General features: G+C 30.3%; 1 protein-coding gene across 5 annotated transcripts in view; it reads right to left on the bottom strand.

Annotated features, from left to right (window-relative positions):
- LOC143344899 (unconventional myosin-XVIIIa) overlaps positions 1 to 16189 on the bottom strand; it is a 256926-nt gene that overhangs the window by 56027 nt on the left and 184710 nt on the right. For all 5 annotated transcript variants that reach the window (XM_076771483.1, XM_076771484.1, XM_076771485.1 and 2 more), the window contains one exon: positions 4110 to 4238. In XM_076771483.1, coding sequence (XP_076627598.1) covers positions 4110 to 4238 — 129 coding nt within the window. The remainder of the gene's footprint in view (positions 1 to 4109; positions 4239 to 16189) is intronic.

Genomic DNA, 16189 nt, shown 5'->3' with positions numbered 1-16189 from the left:
GAGCTCATGGGTACCTACAGAAAAGTATTAGACAAGTTTTCTGTAGGGCGTCAAACAAAATTACTAAAAACGAAAAAGGAATTTTTAAGAAAAATCGACAGGGGGTAGGTGCCTAAATTTTTCGGCGAAAAAAAAACTTTCAAATCGTTCTAAAAAAATTATTTTCGGTTGCGGGGGTCAGTTATAATCATTTTTGATCATTACACATATCTCCAAAATCCTACTCAGTTTCGAGAAAAAAATTCCTTACCGAAAATCTCATTTCTGGCCAGAAATGTCTGCCCGAATTTTTATGCGAATCTTTAAAACGTTATAACTTCTGAACGGATTGGACGATTTTAATGTTTAAAAAAGCAAACTACGCGTATTTTGACGGAGAATATATACAAATTGCAAAAATATTCGAAAAGTTGGTCCTTGACCTCGCAAAGTGAGAAAAACCCCATAAAAATGGTCCAATTTTCAAACTGTCATAACTCCTATAATTGTGAATATATTTCAATGAAACTTTTTTCTGAAGTAGAGCTCATGGGTACCTACAAAAAAGTATTACACAACTAACTATTTAACGAAGCCTCCATCAACAAATTGGTATTCTTCATTTTCGTCTAATTTTGGCATCTAGAATCCCCCATTAAAATTTTTTCCAGAGGTGGCCGAACACCCTGTATATAAAAACTTGAATATTATTTTTTAATAACATATGTTGGTTTTTAATTCCATAATGAATTATACATAAATATGAAATCCTCCCCTCGACTCACCGCCTCATTTCGTATTGTCGAATGTGGTATACCTATTTTTACGATTGTGAGCCAATTTGAATCATAAAATGATTTAACAATTAATTGCTTTGCAAATGAAATTTCTGGCTTATATAAACAATCAAAATTCTAACACGAATTACGCGTAAACATTCATGTTGAATCTTGTAAATTTATTAGTTAACTGGGGTGAAAAAGTGTCTTATTTACCCACCTTTTTCATCATTCCGTTTTATACATCGCGTGTGAACAGAGCGTTTTTAGCGAGATAATATAATTTTATAAAATCAATTTTTTGCTACAAAAATTTTGTCCACCAAGGTAATTTCGATATTTATTTGTAAAAGGTATTTCAATTGATATATATTCTACATCTAATTACGTAGGGTTGCCATCGTTTGAAGTCAATTTTCTCAGTTCAAGGTCATCCGGAGGTCATGCTATAGCAGGTCGTTGAATTTGTCCTAAAACAAACTATAATAATATGAAATAAAAAATATGCAATGCTATTTAAAAAAATCAAGGTGACCTCGATTTCTTACTGAAACAATGATAATTTTTTTTAATTCAGTATTTCATCTTGTAGAACATGACATTGATAAACTTTTGTTGGAAACATTTTGTCCACCAAGGTAATTTCGATATTTATTTGTAAAAGGTATTGCAATTGATATTTATTTTACATCTAATTACGTTGGGTAGACATCGTTGGAAAAAATCAGAAAAAATTTCTTTTGCTAAATGTATTTTAAAAACACAGTGTATACGTAAAAAAAGGTTTCAATGAAATTTGTAATAATAAATCTTTCATTTAAATTGATTTCGAACTATTTTCTTTGCAAACAACTTGAATGTTGTTGTACGAGTCAAATTGGCTCATTTCAGTAAAAATAGCTGTATAATCAACATCTTTAAATCTAGTGTTAATGAAAATTATGTCCAAGCGTTTTCTTCAAGAATTAACAAATATAAGTTGCAACACTTCTTATATCGTCAACCATTTAATTATAGTAGGGGTTAGTTTTAATAGTTTAGTTTATAATATTTAATAAGAAATCTTTCATTTAAATTGATTTGGAACTATTTTCTTTGCAAACAACTTGAATTTTGTTGTACGAGTCAAATTGGCTCATTTCAGTAAAAATAGGTGTATAATCAACATCCTTAAATCTAGTGTTAATAAAAATTATGTCCAAGCGTTTTCTTAAAGAATTAACAAATGTAAGTTGCAATACTTCTTACATTGTCAATCATTTAATTATAGTAGGGGTTAGTTATAATAGTTTAGTTTATAATGTTTAATAAGAAATCTTTCATTTAAATTGATTTGGAACTATTTTTTTTTACAAACAACTTGAATTTTGTTGTACGAATTGGCTCTTTTCAATAAAAATAAGTGTATAATCAACATCCTTAAATCTAGTGTTAATGAAAATTATGTCCAAGCGTTTTCTTAAAGAATTAACAAATGTAAGTTGCAATACTTCTTACATCGTCAACCATTTAATTATAGTAGGGGTTAGTTATAATAGTTTAGTTTATAATTTTTAATAATAAATCTTTCATTTAAATTGATTTGGAACTATTTTCTTTACAAACAACTTGAATTTTGTTGTACGAGTCAAATTGGCTCATTTCAGTAAAAATATGTGTATAATCAACATCCTTAAATCTAGTGTTAATAAAAATTATGTCCAAGCGTTTTCTTAAAGAATTAACAAATGTAAGTTGCAATACTTCTTACATTGTCAATCATTTAATTATAGTAGGGGTTAGTTATAATAGTTTAGTTTATAATGTTTAATAAGAAATCTTTCATTTAAATTGATTTGGAACTATTTTTTTTTACAAACAACTTGAATTTTGTTGTACGAATTGGCTCTTTTCAATAAAAATAAGTGTATAATCAACATCCTTAAATCTAGTGTTAATGAAAATTATGTCCAAGCGTTTTCTTAAAGAATTAACAAATGTAAGTTGCAATACTTCTTACATCGTCAACCATTTAATTATAGTAGGGGTTAGTTATAATAGTTTAGTTTATAATTTTTAATAATAAATCTTTCATTGAAATTGATTTGGAACTATTTTCTTTACAAACAACTTGAATTTTGTTGTACGAGTCAAATTGGCTCATTTCAGTAAAAATATGTGTATAATCAACATCCTTAAATCTAGTGTTAATAAAAATTATATCAAATGTTTTCTTAAAGAATTAACAAATGTAAGTTGCAATACTTCTTACATTGTCAATCATTTAATTATAGTAGGGGTTAGTTATAATAGTTTAGTTTATAATTTTTAATAATAAATCTTTCATTTAAATTGATTTGGAACTATTTTCTTTGCAAACAACTTGAATTTTGTTGTACGAATTGGCTCATTTCAATAAAAATAGGTGTATAATCAACATCCTTAAATCTAGTGTTAATAAAAATTATGTCCAAGCGTTTTCTTAAAGAATTAACAAATATAGGTTGCAACACTTCTTATATCGTCAATCATTTAATTATAGTAGGGGTTAGTTATAATAGTTTAGTTTATAATTTTTAATAATAAATCTTTCATTTAAATTGATTTGGAACTATTTTTTTTTGCAAACAACTTGAATTTTGTTGTACGAATTGGCTCATTTCAATAAAAATAGGTGTATAATCAACATCCTTAAATCTAGTGTTAATAAAAATTATATCAAATGTTTTTTTAAAGAATTAAATATAGGTTGTAACACCTTTTGTATCGTCAACCATTTAATTATAGTAGGGGTTAGTTATAATAGTTTAGTTTATACAATTTAATAAGAAATCTTTCATTTAAATTGATTTGGAACTATTTTTTTGCAAACAACTTGAATTTTGTTGTACGAATTGGCTCATTTCAATAAAAATAGGTGTATAATCAACATCCTTAAATCTAGTGTTAATAAAAATTATGTCCAAGCGTTTTCTTCAAGAATTAAATATAGGTTGCAACACTTCTTACATTGTCAACCATTTAATTATAGTAGGAACTAGAACTCAATTTTGAAAAAATACATCTTACTATAAAATATTTTATCCATTTTAATAGAACGTATTTTTTGGTATTAATTTAAACATTGATTACGTGAATTTATTTTTCAAAAGAAATTTAATTATTGGGAAATCATGTTATAATAATGAAACTTGATAAATGAGTGATATTTGGACAATTTTTTTATAAATCTTGATTATTACGATATTGTGCCGACGGTATAAGCAAAGGTAAGAAGATAATATTTAGAAATTTCTCGGAACGAGTGAAGATTACTACAGCCTCGTAAGTGAAGGTGCACTTTTACAGACTCAAAAAGATGTCATGACATACTTTCAAAGTGTTGAGTTTGCGACGTGCCAGATAACCTCTACACCTTGCTTGAAGAAGAATAATATGTCCAGTTAGTTTCTCGTCTCTCTGAGCTTCGAATCGTTCTAGAGTCCCCGATCTGAAAAATATCTGTTAGAAGCAAAACAAAGTAGAATTAATTTTCATTAAATTAACAGTATGATTTGATCGAAACGATATTTATGTAATTATGGGCGTCCATTTTATCGAAGAATATTCAAAAATATCGTTTAAATCAATAAATACATAATAAGACGTAGATTTAAAGAAACGTGAATTAATTATTTTATAAAAGTTTTAAAGGGTATAGCCGAATAATTATTTTTGTGTATATTTTTTAAATATTTTGAATAGATCTTCATTGTTATATAGTTGAAAATTGAAAAAATATATAACTAATAAAATGAAAAAAAGATATGGTTTAAACGGGGCGTGAACCAGCGTTAAAAAGATTGCACTGTATCCACAGTTAAGCATCTTACTCAATGCACCATCGCATCTCCTGAAAATATTGCTAATACTTCGGAATATAACGCACATAACACCTTTAATTTGGTGATTTATTTTTGTTTTTCCATTCTATACATCGTTCTATTCAACATAGAATTGTTTAAAACCATAAAATATAGTTATCCATTAAAGGAAATACAAAAATTCAAAGTATAAGTTGCTTTTTTACGCGATAAACGCCGAAAAAATCGGTTTTTGATTTTTGTTACTACGGCGTACTCTGCCAAAAATCTGAAAAAATTCAGGGACATAACCAATGGCAATATGCATTTACAGTAATTATATAAATCTAGTGTCTCGAAAACTTCGATACGAAATCGGTAGTTTTCTGCTTTTTTTTGCGTTTTTAATTTTTCATGCCTAGAATTTCGAATCGAAAAATCGGAAAAAATTCTCAAACACGTATCTCGATAACCACAATGCAACAGATTTTTTTCATAATTTTCGTACCCGATTAAATAGGGGAAATAGGCACAAATTCGTTAATCCGAATTTTCTCTATAACTACCCTTCCGAACAAGATAGAGGGTTGAAATTTGGCACAGAATGTTTTTTTCTGATGCTTTATCGATGTCAAATTTGGTTCAAGGGCACATTTGACCCCCTTATTCGGCTATACCCTTTACATCCAACAAAGATCGTGTTGCTCAAATAGTTTAGTGAAATTATACTGCACTTAATTAAGTGTAAAGAAAAATGATGAATTGTAAATTGAATATTCCCTATATTCCAACTTCCCATGACCTCGTTTTTTCAAACAAGTGCATCGGTGCACCAGTAGATCGTAGTTGCAATTTTATAGAAATTGCAAATTTAAAACACAAATGTAAAAAGTTTTTCCGCATAGAAAAGTATTCGAATAAAGTTTTTTTAATTTGTCATTAAATATTTTATTCTTTGAGAAAGCAGAACGATTTACTGACAGAAACAATTTCACATTACATCATGATAAACATCTTATAAACTGTTTTCAGTTAAGGGAGTATTGCTGTCTAGGCTGTCATTTTTTCGACCTTTTTTGTGATTTTTTTTTTAACGATGGGTAGGTTGTTTTGTAGTGACATTTTGCAGATATATTTATTCGTCTTATAGGTATGTACAGTATTTTTTTCATAAAAAAATATTAAAAATTGCGAGAGTTATAGCTTCTTGTTTAAAAAAACGCATTTAAACTGGCTTACATGATATTTCAAGATCTAGCAGACCGATTGACTTCAAATTTGCAGAGAATATTCAGCAGACACGCCTTTATAGCTGGAACTAGAGATTTGAAAAAATATTGAGTTTTACTATTTTTTTCGATACGCTAAAGACAATAGATTGATTAACAAATAGAAATTCGAAACTTGAAGCGTCGCCATTTCTTTATTTATCAGGATTTCGACTTCTCCCTAGTTCCTGCTACAACTACAACCTTCCTTATGAAGATACTTTAACCCCCTCTGTTTCAAATTATCTGGAATCCAGGAAGCCATTGGAGCACCTTTTCCAGAAGAGCTATTAAATAACAAGTTACAATTCCCACGATTTTTAATATTTTCCCATGAAAAAAATACTGTACATGCTTAGAAGATGAATAAATATATCTACAAAGTCTCAGTATAAAACAACCTATCTATCATTTAAACAAAATCACAAAAAGGGCCATGAAATTGACAGTCTAGACAGCAATACCTCCTTAAGCATTTTATTTAAGAATAATTAAATAATGATATATAAATATACTACTTTAGAAACATAAATTGCTTTTAATATAATTCCTGGAATTCATTACAAGGTTATTTGGGAAAATACAGCAAGACGTCGAATATACTTTTCAATTAATTTTCGAAACGAATATATGAATAGAAATGACGAACAAATGTTGCCAAACATAATATTTTTATACTCAATTCCGAGTTAAATTAATATTTTAAATATATTAATTTAAATATATACAGGGTGTTCGGCCACCCCTGGCAAAAATTTTAATGGGGGATTCTAAAATAAGACCAAAATCAAGAATATCAATTTGTTGATGGAGGCTTCGTTAAAAAGTTATTAACAATTAAATTAGAAAATTTCCAATCGTTTTGGAAAAATTATTTACGGTTGCGGGAGTCAATTACAATTATTTTTGGTGATTACACATATCCCTGAAATCCTATCCATTTTCGAGAAAAAAATTCGAGTAGGTACTGCAAATTTTTAAACGAAATTAAAAAATTTCAGATCATACTAGAAAAAATTATATTCAGTTACAGGGGGTAATAACAATCATTTTTGGTCATTATACATACCCCCGAAATCTTACGCATATTTGAGAAAAAAATTGTTTGCCGAAAATCTAATGTGAGACCAGAAATGCTGCCCTGAAATTTCATGCATATCTTTAAAATGTCATAACTTCTGACCGGATTGGACGATTTTAATGTTTAAACAAGCAAACTACGCGTATTTTAGTGGAGAATATGTACCAATCGCAAAAATATTCGAAAAGTTGGTCCTTGACCCCGCAAAATGAGAAAAGCCCCATAAAAATGGTCCAATTTTCAAACAGTAAACACTCCTACAATTGTGAATATATTTCAATGAAACTTTTTTATGAAGTAGAGCTCATATGTACCTAGAAAAAAGTATTAGACAACTTTTCTGTAGGGCGTCAAATAAAATTATTAAAAGTGAAAAAGGAATTTTTAAGAAAAATCGACAAGGGGGTAGGTGCCTAAATTTAAAAAAAATATTGTTAGCTGTGGGGATTAATTACAATCATTTTTGGTGAATAGACATATCCCCGAAATGTTGCTCATTTTCGAGAAAAAAATTCTGTATTGGCGGAACTTTAAACGTTAATAACTTTTTAACGAAGCCTACATTAACAAATTGGTATTCTTGAATTTCGTCTTATTTTCACCTTTAGAATCTCCCATTAAAATTTTTCCCAGGGGTGGCCGAACACCCTGTATAATAAATATTTTATTTATTTAATAGACCTTTGAAAATATATATATATATATATATTTAAAATATTAATTTAACTCGGAGTTTAGTATAAAAATATTATTTTTGGCAACATTTGTTCGTCATTTCTATTCATATATTCGTTACGAAAATTAATTGAAAAGTATATTCGACGTCATGCTGTATTTTCCTAAATAACCTAATGATTTCCAGGAATTACAACAAAAGCAATTTATGTTTCTAAAGTAGTGTATTTATATATCATTATTTAATTATTTTTAAGTAAAATGCTTAAGTTGGTATTGCTGTCTAGACTGTCAATTTCACGGCCCTTTTTGTGATTTTTTTTTTAATGATAGATAGCCATGTTTTGTACTGAGATTTTGTAGACATATTTATTCATCTTCTAAGCATGTACAATATTTTTTTCATGAAAAAATATTAAAAATCATGGGAATTATAACTTCTTATTTAATGGCTCTTTTGGAAAAGGTGCTCCAATGGCTTCCTGGATTCCAGATAATTTGAAACAGAGGGGGCTAACGTATCTTCATAAGGAAGGTTGTAGTTATTGCAGGAACTAGGGAGAAGTCAAAATCCTGATAAATAAAGAAATGGCGACGCTTCAAGTTTCGAATTTCTATTTGTTAATCGTTCGTTTGTCTTTAGCGTATCGAAAAAAATAGTAAAACTCAATATTTTTTAAAATCTCTAGTTCCAGCTATAAAGGCGTGTCTGCTGAATATTCTCTCCAAATTTGAAGTAAATCGGTTTGCTAGATCTTGAAATAACATGTAAGCTAGTTTAAATGCGTTTTTTTAAACAAGAAGCTATATCTCCCGCAATTTTTAATATTTTTTGATGAAAAAAATACTGTAGATACCTATAAGACGAATAAATATATCTGCAAAATGTCACTACAAAACAATCTACCTGTCGTTAAAAAAAAAATTACAAAAAAAGGCCGAAGAAATGACAGCCTAGACAGCAATACTCCCTTAATTTCGCAAAAAATTTACATAAATAAATAGTTTGATTTTTGAAAGCAAGTTATTTTCTCAGACGAGAGCAAGTTTAATACTTGGGGTTCAGATGGACGAAAATTAGTGTACAGAAAAAAGGGAGACTCTTTAAAGCCCAAAAATATTAGACCTACAGTGAAACATAGTGGAAGTAGCCTTATGTTATGGGCTTGGGAAACTTGCATCTCATTGATGGAATAGTAGACCAATATAAATATTTAGATATCTTAAAATCAAATTTGAAAGACAGCGCACGGAAATTAGGTCTTTCTGATAATTACTATTTTCAGCAAGATAACGCTCCCGTCTACAAGACTCATTTAATTAGAGAATGGCTTTTATAGAATACGCCTCACGTTCTGGAAACTCCTCTGCAATGACCGGACATAAATCCAATTAAGCATATATAGCGAGAATTGAAACATCGTTTGCAAAAATATAAAATTTCAAATAAAAATGATTTAACAAATGCTTTGCAAGAGAAATGACAAAAAATGGAGAGAAATGTAACAAATAATTGAATTGAATCTATGCCCAGACGATTACAAGCGATTATTGATAATAACGGATATCCTACAAAATAGTAATTACTAAAAATATGACTGATTCACATACAAACAAAATTCTGTATGAATACTTTTTTCTCGCTGATTTTCTTACTTCATTCGGCATTTGAGATTTGTCTGTTGTGTTTTTATTTAAGTTACAATAAAATTCATACTATCTGAAAGCTGAGTTAATTCCCTACCTGCATGTATGCCTTCCATAGTTAATTAGCGTTCTAAATCAAAGTTTTTATTGTTTAAACTGAACGTGTTGCTGTGTATGGACACTTTCTTCGGTAACTGTATATTTAATACATAAACAAAATAAAACCCCAAGATTTCGCCGTCAATTTCTATTTAATCCGCGGCAAAAAATGCAGGAAAGAAACACGGTACATGTGAATGTAATATAGTTGCTGTACCAAGTTCTAAAATATATCAAACGCAATCACATTTTTAATTGTACGTATATTTATATCGTAAAATAAAAAATTATAATGCTTGATATAGTATGATTTATGTCATATTCCAATATTAGCTTTATGCCCTCTATTTCGGTAAAAATAATTCGCATGGCATTATCAATGCAAAAAATATGTCACAATATACCAAGAATATGAATTTATGACAAAAAAAATTTGTGCATTTCTAAACGGTAAATTGAAGAAAAATGTGAGCGTTAAGGGGTTAAGGAGAAATGTAGTGTGCAACAAAGGTATCCTAATTAATACAGTGTGTTAGGAAATGATAGGTTCAATCATACTTATGATAATAATTTAGAAAGAAGTGTATGAATCATTTTCAAATTTTCAGAATTTTTAGCTTTTATATTAACAAACTGTTCTGCTAAACATTATATGGAAATAACGGTTCAAAAAGAAACTAGAAATCTTGTACTGAATGTAACCAGCTTTTAACCGTTAATAAATGATAGGTTCACTTGCTAAAAGGACGATTAAACGATTTGTTAATGTACCAAAATTTAATACATCGCAATATTCTTTCGTTATAATGCACTCATTGTGAATTTGGCTGCTCGACACCCGTCATTTTGTTTGCGTGTCGTTTGTTACGTATCCTGGTAACAAAGGAAACAAACGGTAAACAATTTCTCATGAATCTTCCCATGCATTTACAGTGGAAAAGATATGTATTAAAGTATCCAAGTATCGAGTTATTAAGGTGTTGAAGCATTTTTTTAAAAATGGCCAGAGGTAAAGTTTTGAATGAAAAAGAGAAAGGACAGATATTGGCGTATAAAGACTCTGGAATGTCTGATCGAGAAATTGGTCGTCGCATAGGCAGGTACTTGCAATGTGGTGAATCAGTTTATAAAAAATGGGGATGAAAAAATCACCTGGAAGACCAGGAAAATTGACACCACGCGATAAAAGAGCAATTATCGCGAGTGCATAAAATTCAACAATAGGAAGTCGACGATTACGCAACGAATTCGCGGCAAATGTTTCACACGTGAGAGTATGGAATGTTTTAAAAGAATCTTCTAATCTTGTATACAAGAAAATGAAATCTGCCCCAACGCTTAAAAAGGAGCATTGCAAAAGACGTGTAACATTTGCAGATTTGCATAAAACGTGGACCCATCAGTGGCATTCGGTATGTGCACATTTTTCAGCGAGGACGTTGCAATTTACATATTTTTAAATTTTTAGATTATTTGGTCTGATGAAAAGAAATTCAACTTGGATGGAGCAGATGGGTTGGCGAACTATTGGCACGATCTATGTACAGAACCGCGTTATTTTTCAAAGCGTAACTTTGCTGGAGGTTCTCTGGATTTGGCAAGACGACATTAGCCTTCCTTGATACACGACTCGATTCAAACAAATATCAAGCTGTTTTCGAAGAACACCTTTTGCCCTATATTCGCCGTTTTTCGTCTGCAAAATTAACATTGATGCATAATAACGCAACAGTGCACGCTTCATCAAGCACTAAACAATGGTTAAAAACTAAAAACATAGACACGTTAATATGGCCATCAAGGTCTCCTGATCTTAACCCGATTGAGAATTTATGGGGACAACTAGTACGCGATGTCGGCAATTGAATAGTGTAAAAGAGCTCGAAACGGCAATTACGAACGCTTGGGATCGCATTACCACTCGGCAACTCACAAATCTTGTCGAATCTATGCCGAAGCGAATCAATTTATTAATTAAAAGTGCTGGGAAACCTATTAAATATTAATTTTAATTTTCACTTTGTTAAGAATTATTTAATCACTATGTATAAATATGTTTTTTAAAGTGAACCTATCATTTATTAACACGTTCCCTGCCAGACCGGTTTTTGAAGACTTCGCGTTCAGGCTTTACAATTGTATTATTTTGTTTCTGGCGTGTGCCTCACAATAATTAAAATAGTGCAAAAATCATAATTATCAAGGAAAGGTTGTATAGTTTAACATGCATAACACAACAAACCAATAAATTTATTTTTCTAGGTATTAGTTTTACAAATACCTGGCTGAACGTTACTATGCCATGCAAGTTGCATCCTCATACACAGGGTGTTCGGCCAACCCTGGGAAAAATTTTAATGGGGGATTCTAGAGGCCAAAATAAGACAAAAATCAAGAATACTAACTTGTCGATGGAGCCTTCGCTAAAAAGTTATTAACAATTAAATTCAAAAATTTCAAATCGTTCTGGAAAAATTATTTTCGCTTGTGGGAGTCAATTGCAATCATTTTTGGTGAATAGACATACCCCCAAAATCCTACCCACTTTCGAGAAAAAAATTCGAGTACGTGCTGAAAGTTTTGGGTGAAAAAAAAAGACTTTCGAATCGTCTTGGAAAAATTATTTTTAGTTGCAGGGGTCAATTGCAAGCATTTTTGGTCAACAGACATACCCCCGAAATCCTACTCAGTTTTGAGAAAAAAATTCCTTATCGAAAATATAATTTCTGGCCAGAAATGTCTGGCCCAATTTCTTTCGGAATATTTAAAACGTCATAACTTTTGAACGGATTGAACGATTTTAATGTTTAAAAAAGCAAACTACGCGTATTTTGGTGAAGAATATATAGAAATTCTAAAAATATCCGAAAAGTTGTTCCTTGACCCCCGAAAATGAGAAAAACCTCATAAAAATTGTCCAATATTCAAACAGCCATAACTCCTACAATTGTAAATATATTTCAATGAAACTTTTTCCTGAGGTAGAGCTCATGGGTACCTACAAAACAGTATTAGACAACTTTTCTGTAGGACGTGAAACAAAGTTATTAAAAATGAAAAAGTAATTTTTAAGAAAACTCGACAGGGGGTAGGTGCTAAAATTTTTCGGCAAAAAACAATTTTTTCAAATCGTTCTAAAAAAATTCTTTTCGCTTGCGGGGGTCAATTATAATCATTTTTGGTCAATAGACATACCCCCGAAATCGTAGCCACTTTCTATAAAAAAATTCGAGAAGGTGTGAAATTTGTCGACGGAAAAAAAAAATTACAAATCGTTTTGGAAAAATTATTTTTAGCTGCGGGGCTCTATTACAATCATTTTTAGTGAATAAACATACCCCCGAAATCTTGCGTATTTTCGAGAAAAAAATTGAGTACGGGCGGAACTTTAAACATTAATAACTTTTTAACGAAGCCTCGATCAGCAAATTGATATTCTTGATTTTCGTCTTATTTTGGCCTCTAGAATCCCCTATTAAAATTTTTCCCAGGGGTGGCCGAACACCCTGTATAATTTTCTTTATCATGCCTATATCAGTTTAAAATATAACATTTTAGTTGAATTCAAGTTTGTATGCAATTACAAAGGGATGTTACGATGAACTTTGTTAAAACATTGCAAACATAAGTGTGGTTTATCCACACAACTATCGCAGAATGTTGCAACTTTTACAGTACAGTTTCTTGCCGATTGGGAACCTAAATTTTTAACATTTATTTCGTAACAAAATGTTAAAAATGTTAAATGTTTGCAGCGCCTTCTTATCGAATTACAGTGGCCTTCCTTTTTTTTAATTTCGTGTCGATTTCTTCTTGGTACAATTCGTGGATAATTATTATTATTATTATTGTTATTGTTATTATTGTTATTATTACAAGACATCAGATTCATTGCTAATTTTTTTCGGAATTCGATGCTTGTTATTTTTCAGTTTGTAAGACTGTTATATACAGTGGCTCACGAAAGTATTCGAACGCTTACATATGCAAACTTGAATGGCCGAAATAATGTACATTAAAGTAAGTTGCTGAAACAAGTAGATGCCAATAGGAAGATGGAAGTCTTAAGATTATGCCAGTAAAATTTGAAAAGGATTCAACAACGTAAAGAGGAGTTATGATACATTTATTAGAAACACGCATGGTAAGCGACTCACAAAAGTATTCGAACGCTACATGTATTATTAAATTATTTAATATTAATATTTTGTTGGACCACCTTTACCAGCTATAATGTCTCTTAGCCGACGTTCCATACTAAAAACCAATAATTTTGTAATACTACACTCAACGGAGTTCCATATTTCTATAATTTTATTTCTCAGTGTTTGCTTTGATGGTATTTGAAATTTATTTAATCTTTTTCCGATTTCAGCCCATAAAGTTTCAATCGGATTTACGTCTGGACTTTGCGGTGGAGTAATTAACATGTGTGGTGTGTTATAGACGATCCATTCTTTTACAATTCTAGCAGTATGCTTCGGATCATTATCTTGTTGGAAGTGCAAATCTTCCAATAATCCTAGTTTACTGGCACTTTCTTTAAGATTATTCTTTAAAATATTTAAATACTTACATTTATCAAGTATTCCGTCGATAAATATTAAATTTCCGGTGCCACTGGCAGTAATACTCCCCCATACCATGACCGATCCACCATTTTGAAAGTGGTGCAAGTCCATTTACTTTTGTTTCGAGTAAATTGAATGTTAGCAGATCTGACAATTAAAAAATATAGGTTAACTATGTGGAGTCTGGGAATGTTTGTACTAATTTATCAATATGTAATTTAATTATATAAATTTCTGTTAGGCGAATTTAACTAAAATAATGTACAATTTCCAGGCTGCAAATGGACTTGCACCACTTTCATAATTAGTCAATTGTAAATATCATTTAATTTCAATTTTGAAATAACAAATATCACTTAAAATATATCTCATATTAATCCAATTTTGTTTATAAATAATAACAAGAAATAAAATAGGATTAGCATTTTTTATTTTGAACGTTAATTATATTTGTATATTGTTAAGCTTAACACAAGATATTGGTATTATTAATTATTTATGCTCTTCGTGTGGCAGTGTTTTGAAATATTCATGATGCACAGGAGGTATATAAGGTAATACCTTATATTTTTCGTATGTAATAGGCTTGGTATCGTGATACAAAGGCACCAGGGCGATTTTTTCAAATTTTAGCGGTCTTCCCCGACATGTAGCTGATAAATTTAGAGTCTTAAATTCTGTGTCCTCCATTGATGTTTTATATGAAATAGTATATGGTGCAGTTTTGCAGAATCTCATCCGACATATTTGCAACCAATTTACTTTTCCTCCATTAGTGTTTCTTCTTATCTGTTTTTTAATTGCGTTTTGTAGATTTTTTGTCGAAACGAAATTCTCTCGTTTCATTTCGTGTAAAATAAATTTATTATGTCGTCTACATTGGTTTATAACGTCATAATAATCCTGTGGTGTGTCCAGGAAATTCTTTTTTCGTAATGCCATTTCTATGATACCAAAATCTGCATCGTTTGGAAGATACGAATGTCCGGAGAGTAAAAATTTATGATCAATCACTTCAATGTTATTTTCTAAAGACTGGACAACCCTCAACCACATCAACGCCATTTGTAAATTTTGATTTTGCCCAGTACACGTATCACTATATGCAATAACATAAATATGGAAATTGGACTTACACCACTTTCATAATCAATGGTTACGTAATTTCTTTTACCGGCAAATTTTAAATTGAACAAAGCATTAGCATTTTTTAAGATACTAAATACTAACTAGTTATAAACAAAAAGTTTACACTAAATTAAGCATAAATCACGTCATATCTCATTTTTTTTAAAAAAGGACTTACACCACTTTCAAAATAAAATAAATTTTGATGTAAATGTCGAATTTCCAATTCTGTATTTAGTTTTCTCCACAGATAATTTTTACCATGTGAGCCAAAAATATTAAACTTTCACTCGTTCGAAAAGATGACTTTATTCCAAAAAGAATTATCTTTATTAATGTAGGTTTTTGCAAAAGTCAATCTTTTTTTACGATTTACTGCATTAATATATGGCTTCTTTCGCGGTACACTGCCATGAAAATCATCGTTTCGTAAGATTCGTCGACATAATTCCGGGTGAACTTCTTTATGAAACATATCAGCTACCATATTTGCGAGTTGAGGAGCGGATATAGTAGGATTCTATTTTATTTCTCCTCTCTTCCAGTCAATTTCTTTGGTCGACCTGATCGAGCTTCGTTTGCAAGTGTTCCCTCATTCTTTGATTATTTTATGATATAATGTATTGCAGACTTACTTCTGTTCACAATCCCGGCAATCTCGTTATACGATTTGCCATCCTCGTGTAATCGTAATATTATTTCTCTTTCACACTTTTTGGTTTCAGACGTTTTGGTGTTCATTTTAAATACTATTGTACACACTTTTACGTTACTGTTACTGAAACGATATCCTAATATCAAGTGAACGTACCAATATTTTCATTTAGCAATGATGTTTACATTCGGTGAAAAGTTTAATATTTTTGGCTCAGATCGTCAAAATTATGCGTGGAGAAAACCAAATACAGAATTAGAAATTCGACATTTGCATCAAACAATGAAACACGGAGGTGGATCGGTCATGGTATGGGGGAGTATTACTGCCAGTGGCACTGGAAATTTAATATTTATCGACGGAATACTTGATAAATATAAGTATTTAAATATTTTGAAGAACAATCTTAAAGAAAGTGCCAGTAAACTAGGATTATTGGAAGATTTCCACTTCCAACAAGATAATGATCCGAAGCATACTGCTAGA

Source organism: Colletes latitarsis, chromosome 8 (genome assembly GCF_051014445.1).
Source record: "Colletes latitarsis isolate SP2378_abdomen chromosome 8, iyColLati1, whole genome shotgun sequence".
Taxonomy (NCBI): domain Eukaryota; kingdom Metazoa; phylum Arthropoda; class Insecta; order Hymenoptera; family Colletidae; genus Colletes; species Colletes latitarsis.
This window is presented reverse-complemented; position numbering and strand designations above follow the sequence as displayed.